This window comes from Brugia malayi (assembly GCF_000002995.4).
Source record: "Brugia malayi strain FR3 genome assembly, contig: Bm_v4_ChrX_scaffold_001, whole genome shotgun sequence".
In the NCBI taxonomy this organism is placed as follows: Eukaryota; Metazoa; Nematoda; class Chromadorea; order Rhabditida; family Onchocercidae; genus Brugia; species Brugia malayi.
The window spans coordinates 13190574-13211034 of record NW_025062479.1 but is presented as its reverse complement, the minus strand read 5'-3'; the positions used below and the strand labels follow the sequence as shown (position 1 = coordinate 13211034).

The window sequence follows — 20461 nt, the reverse complement described above, 5'->3', positions numbered from 1 at the left end:
AATGCTCGGCTTTTACCGATATGCAAGTAAAGTGTTATAAAAATTTCACTATGATTATTAGTATACAAAAAAATCTTTTTTTAAATTTTATTCTCTTTCTTTTCTCTCCTCATTATTTGATCAGGATTCAATTATTAATTAATCAAAATACATAAGATATCATCAAAAGAAAGCAATTGAAGAAGAGAATAACAAAAAATAAAAGTAAAAAAATATATCGGAAATAAAGCAAATAACAAGAAAAAGAAAAACATAAATATGAATTTAACACACTAAATCACTAATAATAAACAAATAGAAATTAACAAATTAATTCATTCACTAAAGTTAGGCACTATTTTATATGCTATTTTTCCCCAGGAAATATGATAGAGTAAGATAAGGTTTAAATTATTTTAGGTCCAAGGACAAATAACCATTGAATTATTTTTGACTTCGACTTTTGTAAAGAATTTCTTTTTTTTTAAATCGAAATTTCTTGTGAAAAAAAGACGAGTATCAATGATCGTTTGTTATGATTTTTCCCATAATATGGAAGGATTTCTTGAAGTATTTTGATTATTTGACAGCATCGGAATGATAATTCTATTTTCCATTTCTTTTTTTTTTTTTTTTTTTTTTTTGAATATCTGTTCTAACAAAATATACAATAATATATATAATATATATTAAATTCTATCAATTCTGATGGGTTTAAAATTAGGAGGATTATTCAATTTCATTTACAAATAAATCAATTCATAATACTCAAAACAATGCTAAAAATTTCACAAAACAATGCTAATAAAACAAAAAAAAAGAAACACTGGAAAGAAATATTTTGCAAAAATTAATGACAATTACAATCATAATAATCAATAATAATAATAGCAATAGCAATACTAATACCATTATAATAATAATAGTAATAATAATCACATAGAGATAAAACATTTTAATGTAAATAATTATAGCAGCAGAATTAAATTTCATTCTTTAATCTTTTGATTAAATCTTAATTTAACTTGATCTCTTAAAAAAATAATTTTTCACAAATTGTATTTATTACAATAATCACTTAGTGCTCACAGTAGCGAAGCATGAATTGAAATTTAAATCAAACATAAATAAACATCTAATTTTCATACTTCTTCAATTCTTGTCATAAATTTGATCGCTGCAACATTCATTTGTTTTTGAAAATGTTCAAAATATCATAAATGAAAAAAAAGAAATTAGAAGAAAAGCATGCAGTGTTCCCTTTATAACAACAATTTTACATCTTCCCATTATTTCTTCTGCTTTTCTTATAATTCGTATATATGCCTTTAACTGTTTCTGTCCACGTAACTTGTCAATATATGATAATGGAAGGTAGTTTAGTTCATTTCCTTTTATTGCTATTCACTGAACACTTTTATTATTATTATTATTATTATTATTATTATTATTATTATTATTATTATTATTATTATTATTATTATTTATTATTATTATTATTTTATTATTATTATTATTATTATTATTATTATTATTTTATTATTATTATTATTATTATTATTATTATTATTATTATTATTATTATTATTATTATTATTATTATTATTATTATTATTATTATTATTATTATTATTATTATTATTATTATTATTATTATTATTATTATTATTATTATTATTATTATTATTATTATTATTATTATTATTATTATTATTATTATTATTATTATTATTATTATTATTATTATTATTATTATTATTATTATTATATTATTATTATTATTATTATTATTATTATTATTATTATTATTATTATTATTATTATTATTATTATTATTATTATTATTATTATTATTATTATTATTATTATTATTATTATTATTATTATTATTATTATTATTATTATTATTATTATTATTATTATTATTATTATTATTATTATTATTATTATTATTTTATTATTATTATTATTATTATTATTATTATTATTATTATTATTATTATTATTATTATTATTATTATTATTATTATTATTATTATTATTATTTTATTATTATTATTATTATTATTATTATTATTATTATTATTATTATTATTATTATTATTATTATTATTATTATTATTATTATTATTATTATTATTATTATTATTATTATTATTATTATTATTATTATTATTATTATTATTATTTATTATTATTATTATTATTATTATTATTATTATTATTATTATTATTATTATTATTATTATTATTATTATTATTATTATTATTATTATTATTATTATTATTATTATTATTATTATTATTATTATTATTATTATTATTATTATTATTATTATTATTATTATTTATTATTATTATTATTATTATTATTATTATTATTATTATTATTATTATTATTATTATTATATTATTATTATTATTATTATTATTATTATTATTATTATTATTATTAATTATTATTATTATTATTATTATTATTATTATTATTATTATTATTATTATATTATTATATTATTATCATTACTATTATTACTATTACTATTATTATTATGATTATTATTATTTGTAGTAGTCACAAATCATCGTCAACAATTATCTACCATGTAAACAATTAAAATGTTCACACTAATATTCAAATTGAATGAAATATTTAATTGGAAGAACAGTTCTACTTTTATCAATAATGTTTTCAGTGAAATTTATTTCATCATTCATTTATTTGAATCTATGTTATTCCATTTTGTTGCAAATATTTTAAATTAATAATTTATTATCATGCATGTACCACATTGTTAAATAACAATTTTTTACTAACAGATATCATTTAGATTGTTAGTTTATAATGTTTCAGTTAAGAAGAAAAAACAAAACAAAAAAAACAAAAATTTAAATTCAAGTAACGCGCACGTGTGACGCTTCTCCACGTTATTTCTGCATAACAATTTTATAAAACCTTATTGTATTATTTGCATACATATCAATTTAAAAAATTTTTTCTTACGTATACATACTATATATATACACATAAATGAAAAAAAGAAAGAAAAATGAGGAAATAATCTTATCATTATAATGATAAAAACAAATTTCATGATATTTACAAATGTAATTACTAAAACGACGGTCATGACGATGAATGAGAATGATAATAATGATAACGGCAGTATATGATAGTGACGTAATGAATGATAATGACGATGATGATGATGATGGTGATGGTGAGATTTGATGAATATTATATCCTGATCATTATAATCATGCATTTTTAACAATCACCTATTTTAAAATGATATTTAATTTAAAAAATTTTTTTGTTAAATATTCATTATAGGATTATATTTTAAAAAAAGCCTAAAAAAAATTTTTATTCTTAAATTCAATTCTCACTCATTTTCCATTTTCTATAAATACTTTTAAATTTCTAATGTTTATACTTAATAGGAGTGATAACATACCGGCAGCGTGAGATATTGGACGGAATAAAAGTGATATAAAGTAATTCTATCAAAGTAATTTAAAATTTACTTTCATATTTTATCATATTTATATAGGAAGAGTAATATTCATAATGTCATTTAAATTATTATTATTTTATAGATATTTCATTAATTTAAAACCAATATTATATGATTTTTTATCACACAGGCATATATATTCGCAATGCTGTAATCATTTCACATAATCATTTTGATTATGGCTCTTTAGAAAATTCACCCGTTTTTTTTTTTTTCATTCATTTTATATTTGGTAGCAAAATTTAAAATTAATTATCAATTAACAAAATCATAATCAACTATCAACTTTCAAAGAAATTTAACAACAACAAAAAAAAAAAAAAAAAAAAAAATGGGTAAATAGCAATGAATGATATCATTTTAAAAGATAAACGAGTATTATATGAGGTACACGTCAGTTATGACTGATTTAAATTTTTAATAAAATTAGAAGGAAAGAAATAAACAAGCAAATCAACAAATATCATTGCATTCTTATGGATTCATTTTGAAAAAAAAATCTAAAACCTTTTTATTTTTTACTTTATTTACCTTTCTTAATTTAAAAAAAAGAAAGAGGAAGTTTTGTTAAGTAGAGAATTTACTAATTCAGTTGATAAATCATGCAAAATATAACTGAATATTACGAGTTGTTCGCTATTCATGATGCTTATAAGTAGAAATAATAATCTGAGAAGAAAAAAAGGAGAAATTAATAAAATTAGAGTCATAACTTAATATTAAGCATAAATGTTAATTAATCTAAAAAAATTTTTAAGTTATTAAAAAAAGAAAAAGATTAAGGCGAAAGCGCCATCCCTATTTTTTTTTTTTATTGAATATGAAGTAATTTTTATTTTTCCATCTTCAAGAATGCAATATATACAATGATAGTGTTTTAATGAAATATATGAAAGAGTTTATATTATTTTCGAGCATTACCGAATGAATTTTAACTTTTAAAACGGAGAAAAAAAGAAACATTAACTTTTTTTAATAAGTAATAGTAATTAGGCATAAAATTCTTTTGTTGGTGCTTTTTGATAAGCATATGAATATTGCGGTGGTTGTTTTGGTTCATCCAATGCATAGCTACCTTCATCCTTCTTTCGCATCCGATAAACAACAAACATTACCAATAAAATTGTTGCCAAAATACCAACAACAATACCACCAATTAATGCTAAAAATAAAAAAAAAATTATTTTCTTTATATTGAAAAAAATAATTACGAATAAATTTCCTCCCTTTTTTCTTTTTTCTAGCTTTTAAAATTATTCAAAATTATTCAGCATTATATCTATAATAATTAACATGAAATGAATTATTTCAATTAATTATTTTTAAATATTATTATCAAACTTTTTAATATACTAAATATATCTGCTACTACAAGCTTATAAATTATACATTGTAATTAGTATGTTAATTTGAATATTATATATATTTCTATTTTATACATTTTCTTTGGTTTTATTTTCAAAAAAAAATAATTATTGATTAAATTTTCTTATTATTATTACTAATGATACATTCCCTTATTTCTACCTATATTTTATCTTCAAATAGGAATCACAACTAAAATTTACAGCCTTCATTCAACCCTTTCTTCAATGATTTGCCTTCACTCTCTCTCCCCCTCCCCTCCCCCCTATGGACCAATTCCATCATTAGGCTTTCCACTTCATCCTTTTCGTTTTCCTTCATCTTTTAAAATGACCACTTCCCATCATCAACAATTTCCTAACTATAGTAATAATAAATGGGTCTATTCATTTCCGTTGAATAAAAATCAATAATAAATACAAAGCTAAAGGCAAATAATATCAATAATAAACAGGAAGTTAAGAGTAAATAAAATCAATAATAAATAGAAAGCTACGGGTAATTATAATCAATAATAAATACGATAGCATTAATCTTTTTTCATTTAGTAATTTATTTGCTAAGCAAAATTATAAAGTAATTCTTATTAAAAAATTAGAAGTAGATGTAACCTTATCTCTCTCTTTCTTTCTCCCTCTCCTGCCTCTCTCACATATATGTATACAAATCAAACGGCCCACATCTCTCTTATTTTTTTAATTCATATGTGCTAAACTGTAATTAATTTATTAATAACAAAAAAAAAAAACAATAACTGACTAGTAATTAAACATTATTATAACAATCATACTCTTCGTAGTTAGTTATGTAATTAAAAAAAAAAAAAGCTTTTCGATATTCATCTCTAAATTATTTGGCATTCATATAAAAAACCCTTCAAAAAAAAGAACACTTTTCAATAATCTTAGGTTAATCCTTTCATTATATTCAGCTTCTTTTTTCTCTTTTTTTGTTTAATCACTTATAAATACCAAAACTGAATTTGGTATTTATAATTCTCTCAACTGCAATACAGATAATCCGTTATCATCATTTAAAATATTTGAATTATTCTTCAAAACTAAACTCAAAATTCGCCATTTCTTTCAATATCTTACGTAATGCAATAATTGATAACTCTAATTCGGCAACCAAATCGTGATAAATCATAAATTATCTCTACAATATCATTTTCATGCATTTTTTTTCTTCATAACATAGAAAATGCAATTGTAAATGTAATTCTCTGTATTTCTTATCGGAAATGTGTCACTTTCAAGACATATTGATGAAAGTTGTAAAGCGCTTCCTTTTCTGATTTGATATGTCACATAATTTTGTTAAAGAAAGGAAAAAAAAAGAAAAGAGCGGACGGAAAGATTTTTTATGGTCATTGAGTAGTCAGAGTAATCCTTTTTCTTCTTTCATTTTCATTATCCAATTCAGTCATTTCCAAATGAATTCATTTTCATTTTCCTGTTATCATCATTTGAAGATGAAAAGGTATAGCATCTAATATATGAACTATTTATGTGAATAATTTAAGATAAAGAATTAATAATTACAATTTATAATTAAATCCTTCTTTTCTGTAAAAAATTAAATAAATTTGGCAAGCATCCCTTGCGAGTTAAAATGATAATATAAAATAAATAGATTTTGATAAATTTATTAAAAAAGAATAATTATCAAAACAATAATCAATTTAATCGATCAATCTGATCGTAAAATATAAAATAAAATCAAAAATAAAATAAATCAAAAAGTAAGAATAATTTGAAAATGAAAAATATTATATATATATATATATATATATATGTGCATAGCACTTAATTGAAAATAAAATTAGCATTATTAATGTGTCATCAGTCACTGATCAATCATAAACAGTTGACCTTATATGCCTCTTCCATTTTGGATATTTAATATCAAATAAGGATTAATGGTTAAATTGGTATCAAGGTCATCAGTTATAACAACAGGTCATCACCGTCAAAAGAATGTATATCATTTATAGAAAAGCAATTACAAGTTCAATACAAACAATCAGTGATTTTACAATTTTTTTTTTTTCTTTTTTTATTATCTTTCTTTACAATAACCTTTTAACTGCTACTCTCATTTTTTTTTTCTTTTTGATACTATCAAAATGTGATCTTTCCGGGTATTTTCTTTTTCCCATCATCTTTTTTTTTCCTAATCTTTCTTTTTTCCGCTTTACAACATTTTTTTCCTCTCTCTCTCTCTCTCTCTCTCTCTCTGTTCTTTCTCTGATTGAAAGATTCCTTTTACAGTATACTTCATGAGAAATGTGAGAATGAAAAATTTTTTTCTCATTTCTTTTCTTTTTTTTTTGTTGAAAAGACAATTTATTTATCCTCTAATAAAATAACATCCAGGAATAATCTCTTCCAATAAAGTATTTGCTTATTTATGGGGTTTGAACAAAATAAACTAAATAATACTTTTCTCTTTGATCCATTTTTCTTTCCTTTTTTTGTTGAAAATAAACTTAATAATTTAGTTAAGAATTTAAAATGAATTTCAATGAAGTCTAGCTTGAAGTGGAATTATTTAATTTATCGAAACATCATTTGAGTAAATAATCGTAATTTTTGTCAAAACATAATGAAAGAGATAATTTAGATTAATTTGAATTTTTTTGAAAAGAAATTTTTTTTTCTTGCTATTATTTGTAAATTCTTTTCTCCTTTTCTTCTATTATAAGTTATTCTGAGACAAATTAATAATTTTATTATTATTAATAATTTTTCCCTCTTCTCTCTTTATCATACAAGTACTTTTGTAAATGATAGAGAAAGAGAGAGGGAGGGAATATTCAACTATGTACTTTAACAGTCATAGATTAGCTTACTTTCTCCTTTTTTTGATATTATTATAATTCGTTTATTCATTTATACAACGTAAAGTAATAATGTCACAATCAAAATAAATTGTTGTAACCGTCTTTACAGTGTATAACCCATCAAACCATTCTAAATATCACTTTTCTCATTTCGGACATTTTTTCATTTAATTTCATTTTTCTCTCTCTCTCTCTCTACTCTTTCTTTTGCATTTCCGAAAACACTTCAACATAAACCAATCAATTCTATTTATCTATTCATCTATCATTATAGGGAGTTGACCCGATTCCCTACACAACTTGTCAACTTATAACGGATAGCGAATATGCAAAGCGACAAATAGATAAACTCTAACACACACATGCACACACACACATACACACATACATACATACATGCACATACATTCATATTATATATGTATGCTATCTAATTTTAATTTCTGCCTAATTAAGGACCCATCAAAAAGTCTAGTAATTACGAGACTAATAATTAGTATTTTAAGACTATTAATTGAATATTTTGGGATTGTTTACTTCAGCTACAAAGCAAACAAATATCATTAATCAGGAGATGATGATTTAAAGAAAAATAATGATATATTTGATTAAGTTGAATAAAAAAAAAATTAAATATATTACGAGATGCTGTAAAAAAATTATTGTAATTAATTAATTTCCTTATTCTATTATTTTTTTAATTATCAACAGTATAAACTTACCAGCTAGGACACCAGGTTTGAGCAAAGCATCAAATGGAATGTTCTGTTTGTCATCGAATACAGTTGGTGGCGCTGTTTGTTTGGTGATTAATGGCGTTAATGGTTGTAATGATGGCCTTTTGGTTGTTGTCATCCTAGACTGTACTGTTACAGTGGTTGCTGGTATCTCTTCAATTGCTACATCCTCTTCATCTGATTCAACTTCCAGTTCATGAATGTCAAACTATAAAAATTAACACAAATTAATATATTTTTTAATCATTAATTGAAGTATTGTTATTTGAAGTTTAGAAATTGTCTTTAAAAATTTGAATTAAGCTAAAGATTCGAAAGTTTAAATTTAAAATTAAATTTTTTTGAAAATGATATAAAAATTGCTTTTTAATATATATATATATATATATATATATATAAATGAATATTGATTTACCGAAGAATATTGCGCAGTTGTTAGAGTGGTATTTAATGAATAAATTGATGTAGCACTAGTAGTTACTCGTAGATTTTCATCCGAGTCATCTTCATCTGTAAAGTACTCAAATTTGTACATAAAAGTATTACATTTCAATTTTAAATTTATTAAGACATTTTTTTAACTCATTTTATTTGAGTTGTGAAACAAAAAAAATAAAAAAAAATGCATTAATTTAAACAAATAAGAGAATAAATAAGAATCTTTTATTTTTGCTTTTTTATATTTATTCATATTCTATTTTTATTTATGATAGAAACATTTAGATGTAGAATATTTTTGATTTTATAATCTCATATCAAAACTAAATCTTTTTTAATATGCTGACTAAATAATTTAAATGCAAAACAACAAAATGAATCTAAAAGCTGGAATTTTGAAATTTTAAATGAATTGTTCCTATCTTGACAAATCTTTCTCAAAAAGTTTTCCTACATTTTAATTTACATCATACGATAAGAAAAGAACAATTAATTCAAAGATCAAAAAGAGAAAGAGCATGTTTTCCTTTTATCTATAATAAAATAATTAAGATAAAAATTTTGGAGGGAAATAATACAGACAATTTGCGCATCCCTCTTTCTTTCTTCCCTCTCTCCCCCTTTCGTTCTTTCTCTTTATGAGATTTTTATCATTAATCAAAATGCATTAGATATAAAATAAAAATAAAAGGATGGCACATAAAAGGATCAATGGAAGAAAAAAAAGGAAAAGATGAAAATGAAAACAAAAATTAGAAGAATAAAATGAACGATCTGTTTCACTGTCCTTTTTGAATCCATCACATTCACTTTTGAATTATTTTTCCTCTTTTCTTTTCATTCATAAAAAATAATCAAATAATCGACCGTCTTTTTTTAATTGCATAGGTTATACAAACAGTATTATTGTTGTTGAAAAAAATTGATAAAATTAACGGAGAAGTGAAAGAAAATAGTATAAACAGATAAAAACAATAATTTCGTTTATATTTGGATGAAAAATTTATATTTTCACTTATTATTTTGTGAATTAATTATTGGATTAAAAGAAATAGAAATGAATAAATTAACAATAAATGATATTATTAGTATAAATAGAAATTAATTAAACAGTTAATTAGTTTAGAATACAATTACTGTAGTAAGTGAAATTAAAAAAAATGAAAGAAAAATTGTATAGAAAAAAAAAGATGTAATATGCAAATTAACTGTCAGTGACTTATTTTTTAATCCGATGAGTTCAATTTAGGATAAAAAGAAGGATAATTTCGTCAAACTTTAAGATAAGCAAAGATTTTATTAATTATGAAAAAAAAAAATTTATTTTATTATTGAAATAATATTTCATTTTATTGTTTGAAATAATACCTTAAAAAAAAAAAAACGAAAATTCTAACCAATCTGAGCTCCGGAACCTTCCACAACATCGCCATCCTCATCATCCGGACTGATACCTGATCCATCCCATTCTACATCCACACTTGCACCTCCAGTTTTTTGCCTATCGGACAATAGTGGTGGAATACCGCTACCTTCAACTTCCTTTAAGAAAAAAGAAAATTTGATTCAAAATTAACATAATCAAATACTTGTAAAATTAAAATTACAAGAAACAATCTTACTGAAAAATTTATTATAAATCTTAATACTATTAAGTTTTACACACACATCAAAAAAAATAACTACTGATTAAATTGGTAAAATGAATTAAATACAAATTTTCACTTTTATTAATAACATTTAGACTTTACAAATAAAATATATGTGAATGCTAAGAGAGGAAAAAGCAAAGTTTTGCAATCAAAAATACGTTAAGTTTTAAAAATAAAAACTAACATTAAATTTGGCAGTATTTGAAAGGCTTGAAATTTCATGTCTTTTCAATATTTTGTTGGATAATGCATAACTCTGAAAGTTTTTTTTTGTCTTAATTTTCTAATAAATTCTAACATTACTAGATTAATAGCTTATGTAAGAGGCATGACAAAATAATTTTAAATTTTGATAATTAGATTAGATTTTATTTGGAATAAAAACAATTGTTTTGATGCAAACACTAAATAATCTACATTTTTACTCTAAAAGCTAATAAAATTGATTAATGGATAAAGCATAGTTTGAGAGAAAAATGAATAGAAATTGTAAATGGGAATTGCAATATTTTAAAAAAAGCTCAATTTAAATATCATAGAAAGAAAGTTAAATAATTGAAAATTTTTCATTGTTTTCATGGCTAAGAAAAAAAAATTTTTTTTTAAAACTTCAATTATTTAATTATCATGAAGTAATAAAAATCGGAATTTATTTCTATGATAGAAATATTTTTGCGTAGTCTAATATATGTCTATTGAAAAATCATTTTGATATTAAATGATGAATCTTATATTTGCGAGATTTATTGTTATTACTGCGACAATTATTTTAACCAAAAATAAAACGATAAAAAAATTTTTAGAAATGAAAGTCTAATTTAATTAAGATGAGTTACAATTATTAAACAGGAATTTTGCTAAAATTCTGAAATAAAATAAATGAAAAAAAAATCACTAACCTGTAATAACATCACATAATAGCTAATAAATAATAATAAATTCAATTCCATAGCTTTTTTCATACAATTTGATATATACTTTTCCCTTTAACCAGGTATCAATTCCATAAATGCCATAATTATTAAACAAATATTTATTAACAGTCTGTAAAATTTATAAATGATTTAAAAAAAAAAAAGAAAAAAAAAACATTCTGTAAAAAAATCTGATAAAAATTTCAAAACGGATATGAAATAAATCATATTTTATATACCTACATATGTATATACAGGGCACAATAAATAATAATTACATATTGGTAAGAAATGATACTATAAAGTAAGATAAGATGAGTAGATCCATAGCAATTAACTGTATAAAAAAGAAAAAAAATATTGAATAAATCAATAATATTCACTATGGTAAGCTTTTTTAATAAATGTTTGATTAAAACTAGAGTAAACATTATTGTTTGTGATAAATTTATAATAACAATATTTATTCAAATCAAAATGGATAAGCATTTTTAATTAAATGAACAAAAAGAAGGAGAAAAGTTTTCCATTTTTTCCTTAATCAATCTATAAGAAAAGTAATTGAATAAGCAAGCAAATAAAAGAAAATAAAAAATAAAATGAAAATAAAAATTTTGTATTATTGAATGATAGAAGTGTGCTGCGGAAAAAACAAACAAATAAAATATGGGAGAAAATTCAAAGGTAAAGAATAGCAATGATTTTGTAAGTGCAAATGAATACCAAATAATTAAAATATAAATTAAGTTCCAGGAAAAAAGTAAATGAAAAAATTGTAACAGATGAAAAAGGTGTTAAAAAATTTTTAAATTATAAAGAACGAATGAGTGTTTATTGCTTATTAGGCTTTTTATTTAAACATCAAAATTCAATGTCGTATTGATAACTCGCTTAATAATTCCTCTTAAAATTAATTCCTATTTTTGAAACGCGGCTTTTTTCACTGCTATATTTGCGCAGATCATTTCCAATTATACTACCAAATTTGTGACAAAAGAATGAACCGAAAAAGGTTGTTTTTATTGTAAGTATTACTCAAAAAAGTAATCATAAAGCATGAAATCTTATTCATGCTTCATTTGTTACTTTTATATTGAGTAATAAAAATAAGCACAGTAATCTTTCTTTCCCTCTCTTTTCCTCTCCATCTTTCTCTCCCTCTCTTTTTTTCACTACTTTCTTCGTTTCACTTCTTTTTAAAAAAATAAACAATAAAAATGACAGAACAAAATTTCTTCTTGCTTATTACATTGTTCTGAAAAAAAAAAAAATTTTATATTTTAAGAATTAAACATAAATATAATAAATTAAAAGCATTAAATATATTACTGAATTTATAAATTTAGATTCAAATATAAACATTGTTGACTTTTGTCAAAATTTGTTCAAATATTTGATAATTATTTTAAAGAACAAAAAAATGATGAAAAATTTTCATAACATATTTAAATAACACAAAAGTTTCATTTTATTCTATATTATATCATTTACATTTTAATATAATAGTCATAAATGTCTCAATTTTAGCTTAATAATGAGTCAAAATTTTAACTTTTCACTGCGATTGGTGACAATTTGCTAAATTGCAAAGCTTTCCTATTTGAAATAAGCAAATAGCTATTAGCTTTTTCCCAGTTTGTTTGCTTATTGATTAAAAAAAAAAAAAGAAAGTAAAACTCCGATATTTCAGAATATTTATTTTACAGCAAAGAAATGTAAACTGATTAAAATGATTCAATGTGTGTCTTTTTTAAATCGATTGATATTATTTTAATGTGAAAAGCAACACTTTAAAAAAAAAAAGTTATTTTTAACAAAATTGGTTTTTGTGCAATTTTATTTCTAATAAAATTATCATGATTACCTAAATAAGTTAAAACTGTTGCTACAAACCGAACAAGTTTGAAATGCTAGCATATTCTCCCACAATTGCTTTCATTATTCGTTTTCGTTTATTTCATTTGTTAAATTTGATTAATAATAATAAATTAATAGCAGTAAAACAAATAATACTATAGAATGAATGTCAGTTTCACATTAAAATTCAAATTCAATAATTCGCATATTGCAATTGACAATAGTTATAGTATAATTATTGGTGCACATATTACCACTATTAAAAATAATGATAAATCCAGCAATATTAAATATCCATCCAAATTGATGATGATCAATATGCTCAATCAATATGATCAACCAAATTCATGATGAATCAATATGATCAATGCCATTTATATTACCGCGATATTAAATCAACTAAATTACCGTTTATGATTGAAAAATATCAGAATTACCAGTAGTACCATCATGGATGTTATAACGATCGGAACAATGAAACCAAAATGATACATGTGTCATCTTTAATTATAAAATTTCACATCAACGGTAACACGAATCATGTTTCGTAAATAAAATATTAAATATCGTAGCGAATCATAAAGAATAGCACAACAGAGAATAAAATTAAAATTGAAATCAAAATAAACCTTTCAGGTATGCATAGTAATTATTGCAATAATTATTACAAAAATAATGAATAAAAAAGTAATTTTCAATTAAGTAGTTTATTAATATTATATCGCAATTAGTAATTACTATCACAGTATTATCAATATCTAATTAGCACTGATCATTTTTATATAATATTTGATAATGGCTATAATCAAAACAACTAATAATTGTAAAAATAAAGTAATTAAATATATTACATTAATTTACACATTATAAAATATTGCACATTTTACACTATTCAATTAGTAACATATATTGTTGAAATTTAATGTTACAATTTTAAACTATTTTATCAAAATGATAAAATATTTGCAAGGTGATAGATAAGCTTAAATCAATTAATGAATGAATTCAGTGAAATAGTTTGATTATTAAGCAATTTAAAACATTTGCGAGAGTTGATTATAAAATTAATCATAGCTAATAATTTTGCACATTTTTTACTTGTAATAAGTAAAAGAAGCTTTGACGATAATGATGATAATAATGGTGTTAATGATAGTAATGATGATGACAACTAGGCATACTGTAACATTTGATGATATATTCAAATGATCGCTTTTAAGGTATTAATAAATAAATTTATCTGAGAAATACTGAATGAATAATTTAATACAATGAAAAAAAAAGAATTGCTAAAATTTAATTTTAATTTTACATCCTAACCAGAATATTATCAAATATTTAATTTTACTATCACTACTACTATTACCACCACGATTGCAAGTGCTATTACCATTTTATCGGATTAATTTATTAGTAACAATTCGATAGTTAATTAGTTAGCTATTCGTTTCATTCTATAAGTAATCAAACGCATTTGCTTAATAATAAAATGCCGAATCTAACAATCCTTAAAGCAGTTGTTCTCAACCTAATTTCACATTTATTTCACTGGTAAAATGAAATTTTTTTTTTTTTTTGTTAACATAAAAAATGCAAAAGAAACAAATTAAATCAAACTAACAAAAAACAAAAACAAACGAATATTCTTCAATTTGTTTCTTCTTTTTTAATTTTTTTCTTCTGTTCAAACTGATAAAATGTTATTCTCGAAAACTTTAAGGATAATTCGTTTTCGTTTTTTTTTTTTCTCTTCAAACATAACTTGGAGCAAAGCTTTACTAGATGTATGTGTGTAAGTACTTGTATATGTAATTAGTTTGATATGATTATCACTAAACTTTTCTCGCCATATTTACATTTCAATCAAATGAATATATGTAAGTGATATAAATGATCTTTGCTTCATTACGTATATATAATTTAAATTATCTAAAAGTGATAAAATCATTTTTTAACCATTTTAGTAAAATGTGTATGTATTTTCTTTCCCTTTAACTTCTTGTCTCTTTTTTTATACAGTTTAATGCTAGACTATTACTTTAATGATTTAAGAAAATTGAGAATAATAGAATGAATGAAGTAATTTATAAAAAGTTTTTATATAAAAACTTTTAGGTCACTTTATATTCACATTATTAGTCTTGATAAAAAGGAATTCCTATCACCACTTATCATTATTACTATCATTATTGAAATCATGTCAATAATATCTATTCATATAGAAATTTTTATAAAAAAAATTTTAACGTACATTGAATCATTTTTTACGTTTAATGTTTATATGAACTATTATTCTCATTAACTCATTAATTTAATTTTAAATTCAAAAAGTTGAGGAAGACAGAGAGAGAAAAAAGAGGAAAATCCTTCTAATAAAAAGCATAAAAGGCATTTTTAGATTTGATTGAATAATACTTTACGAGTAATATATTTAAAAAAAAAAAAAAGGATGAGAAATAGAGGAGAAATTGGAATGATGGATGGAAAGGAAGTAAAAGCGATGGATGAAAGACGTGGAATGAATATTTCAAAGTGCCTTTTCCTTCAATTTTTCTTTCTTTCTTTTCCTCTTTAAAAAATAAGAAAAAATGTATGAATTTTATTCTCTATCGATGTGTATTAATGTATTTCATACAAAAAGAGGCAGGGAAAGAGAGAGAGGAGAGAAAGAATGATTGGTAATCATTTTTATTCGCATGTTTCATCTTTTTGCGCCATCATTTCAAAAAAAAATTATCATATAAAAAAAGAAAAGAGAGGAGGGCAGAGAGAGAGAGAGAGAGAGAAAAAAAAAAAAGGAAGCTTTATCGAAGTATATGTAGCATTTCAATTATATTTTATTTTGGAATAATTTCCTCTTTAGTTTTTAAAAAAAAAGAATCCATAAGTTTAATAAGCTTTAGCTAAAACATATAGCAATCATTTCATTCAAAAATTTGACTGTCAAAGTAGGATAAAGCAAACTATCATTATTTCTTTCATAGCTATTCGTTATCTTTTGATCAAATCAAAATGGATGGATGGATATATAACACTTGGGAATTAGCTTATTATTAAAAGAAGATAAAAATTTTTAAAGTATATTTCTGAAATATTAAAAATAGAAATCATTCATCTGTTGTTAGCTAAACAAAATTATAAGAAAGAGGAGAGATAGAAGAAAAAAAAAGAATTGAAAATAAAAAAAAACATACAATGTATTTAGTTGAATAGGAATGATAAATTTTTGAAATTGTTAAGACCACCTGACATAATTCGTAGCAACAATTTTTCTCGCTTCTTATTGTTTTCTCTTTCTTTCTCTCTTCTTTTTCTTTCATATCTTTGTAAGTGAAAATGAAAATATTAGTAAATGGCAATAAGAACTTCTATTTGGATAAGCTTTTTACAGAAAATCTAGTATATCTGGAACAGGAAAAAAAAAGAAAGCAAGGAAAAGAAACAAGAATAAAATAAATGATAGAAAAATTAAAGATAAAGATTAAAAGTAAAAAATTAAAAAAAAATGTGTAACACTTCTAATTTATCATATACTCCGTAGTCCTTAATTTTCATTCTTTTTTTTCAAATTAAAAAATTATTTCAAATGCAATACTGAGAGAAAAAAGGAAAGAAACGAAGCCTGATGAAAAAAAATACAAATAAAAAAAAATTTTTTTTTTTTTTTGAATAGTTTTCAAGACATCTGCTATATGATTTTTTAAATCTTATTAGTGAAAAAAAAGAAAAAAAAAAGAAAATGACATCGGTCGAGTATCATTTTCATTTTGAAAATTGAAGTTAAAATACTTCTGTCCCTTTCAATTTGCATTTATAATTTCATTGCAAAAAAAACCTAACATTTATTTCTTTTCAATTTCAACAATTAATTTTATAATAGTTACAAAAAGGATTAAGAATGAAATGCACAATTCTACATATTATTTTTTGAAATCAAATGATTTGATTTATATTTATTAGTAAAAATTACTCAAAAAATTTGATATAAAAATCGCCAGTTTTGTAATAAATAGTATTGATTGCTACTAAATTTGATTTAAAAAAAATATCTGAAGCAAACTGAAATGATTATTACATTGAAATTAGGTTTTTTTTTTTTTTTTTGAAAAAGAAAAAAAAATAAATGATAAATATGGATGAGAGAAAAGAATTAACAACAGAAAATTCGACAGAAAAAAAAGCATTATTCACCATGTGTTTACATATGGTGGTACTTTCATTCAATAATCATCGATGATCCACAAAGTTTTGCTGCTTAAAATATGATGATAACAAAGGTCATTGTAGTAACTTTTGCAATGCAGTGGTCATAGAAACAATTTTATCGGTTTACTTTAAACTTTTTTCAACCAAAACTTACCCCTACTTAATTAGATCATATTTAAATGAAATTGAAGAAATTGTAAAAATAAAATACAGAAAAGGAAAGCAAATGAAGAAATGGTAACGACAACTGTAAGACATTTAACATCGTTTTTTCATCTTTTGTTGATTTACAAATTTCCTCTTTCTTTATTTTTCGTAGTATAGAATAAATGAAAATGAATGAAAGAAAAGAGAAAAATAAACAAACAAACAAGTAAGCAAATAAACAAGCAGATAAATAAGCAAATAAGCAAGCAAGCAAACAAACAAACAGACAAACGAACAAACAAGCAAGCAAATAAATAAACAAACAAGTAAACAAGCAAAGAGAAATAACATTGATTGTAGATGAAATCATTCCATTTTTCTCCATGTTGCAAAAAATTTTTTTTTCTCTCAAATTTAGTAATTACTCTCATTTTTTTTTTTTTTTTTTTTTGTTAAATTTTCATCTCTTTAATCGTTTCTTATTTTCTGGAGTGATATAAGAAATTGAATAAGCGATAATCATAGTAAAATGAGAGAGAAAAATAATAGAGCAAATGATGTGAATGAAAGGGAGAGAGAATGGCGGTGACAAAGTTTATGAAATCTTTGCATATATGAAGAGAGGAATGATCGGATCGGCATAGGACGATTCAGAGGACCGCCGCCGATACATTCCACACATTTTAGTACCATCGAAGAGACAGCAGCAGTTTGTGTGTTCCTCATTGGTCCAAAGAACGTATTTTCCATTCTGTTCAACTAAAATTGATAAGATGGGCTGTATACTGCTACTACACACATACATACATACACGCACACACACACACACACACACATACATACATACATACACGCACGCACACACACATACATACATACACGCACACATATACACACATACGTACATCACCGCATCACAATATGAATGATTTTATTCGAATCTATCAATGATTTCACAATTATCAATTAAATCACAATAATTATTTATCTTAAAAAGAGGAAAACAGAAACTTTATTTAATGATTTGGTAAATTTTATGAAATTTTATTAAAATCAATAAGCAATGTTAAATAAGCTTCATATCTAGTAGATTGAATTTAAAACCTCCTCAAATTGTAAACATAATATGTAAAATTGAAATGAAAGTGCTTTTTTTAAATACTAAAAATTTTAATTGAAAAAAATTATTCGCTGAGATTATTACCATTTTATTTATTTGTTGGATGAAAGATAATCTTAGATAATTAATTTTTTTACTTTAGTTTGAAATAATTTAACAATCTGCATAGAAAAAGAGTTTGGAAAAGGATAAATTTGAAATGATTAAGCTTAAGCATGTGATATATAAAATTACACTCAAATATTTACCATGCAAAGATCATATAAACCGTACGCTTAACTTACTTAAGTAATAGTACTATGATTTCAGATTAAACATTCCTTTTCATTTCATTAATTTAAAAAAAAAAAAAAAAAAAAACTTAAAATATATTATTATATCGAGAATTAATAAGATTCACATCCAATTATCAAATGCTTAATATCATCAAATGACATAAATATTATCTTAAATATAATATTTAAAAAATTAGTATTAAAATAAAGGAATTCGATAACTTATTCGATTCCATTACTTCGCATATTTTATTTTTTATAAAGAAAATAAATTCAATGGGAGAGAAATTAACAATAATAATAAAAGTATTTGTTTATTTAACTGTTCTTCGTTGTATCAGTATTTATTTAAATGAAGCAGAAAGAAGAAATTAAACCAATAAATAAATTTAATGTAAATGAAAATAAGTTGAAATGAAAGAAATTAATGAATGAAATTTATTACACTTTATTTACCGTGAATAAGAGAAAAAATTAACGAAGGAGGATGAAACATATAATTAAAGTGCATTTATCTTTCTTTTAAAATTAATTATGATCTTTTAAAAAGCATATTTTATTTGTATTTATTGAAGATGAGAAAATGTCAAATAAATTATTGAAATATTTCTGAATGAGTTAAAACCATTTTAGCTTTTCATCTAGATTTTTTTTTTTAATTATGTAAATCATGTTTAAATAAATACAATGAAAACAAAAAAAAAAAAAAAAAAATTGTGCTAAAAACTACAAAAAGAAAAATTTGGAATACAATATAGTTCATCGTGGTTACTATTATTATTATTACTTACATTAAATATGCAGAAAGATTTAAATCGTTAAATATATGTCATCCGTTTATTTTCATTATATATTAGGATAATATGATGTTAAGAGCTAGGTTAATCACATATTACACGATTTTAAACTTTTTTAAAGCTTTCCTAAATTTTCAGTATTCCATCAACAAACTAATACTTATATTTCTCTCTTCCTTTCATTTACTTTTTTCCTTTGTTTCTGATTGTTATGAATGAATTTTGAAATGATAAAACTATTAGCAATTTGTTTTAAAAAAGTAAAAAAAAAAAACAAAAGTGCAAACAAAAAATATTTTCAACAAAATTAGAGAGAATATCAAAAATAAAAATAAAATGAAACAGTAGGCAATTTTCTATCAGATTTGTTGTTTTCGATAAAAATGAATGAGTAAAAATGAATTAGCATGAAATCTAAGGTAATAATTAATGTTAGTTAATAAACCAATTCTTCTATAAATTACAAAAGAAGAAAAGGTAGAAATATTAATGGCTAAATTTTTCCCTGAAGTAATAAGCTTTTTTCATTAATTTAGATAATTATAGTGGTACAGCAAAATCATTTCAAATTTCATCGTATGAAATGTTATGGATGATAATTATTTGTGCTT

At 22.1% G+C, this 20461-nt stretch overlaps 1 protein-coding gene across 1 annotated transcript; it reads right to left on the bottom strand.

Annotated features, from left to right (window-relative positions):
* Positions 1 to 4486: 4486 nt before the first annotated feature.
* On the bottom strand, positions 4487 to 11445 carry Bma-sdn-1 (Uncharacterized protein; the record flags this gene model as incomplete). Its single annotated transcript, XM_043074708.1, has 6 exons — positions 4487 to 4659; positions 8430 to 8652; positions 8860 to 8954; positions 10280 to 10424; positions 10719 to 10790; positions 11434 to 11445. 6 exons carry the CDS (start codon positions 11443 to 11445, stop codon positions 4487 to 4489), a joined length of 720 nt encoding a protein of 239 aa, XP_042930642.1.
* Positions 11446 to 20461: the final 9016 nt, after the last annotated feature.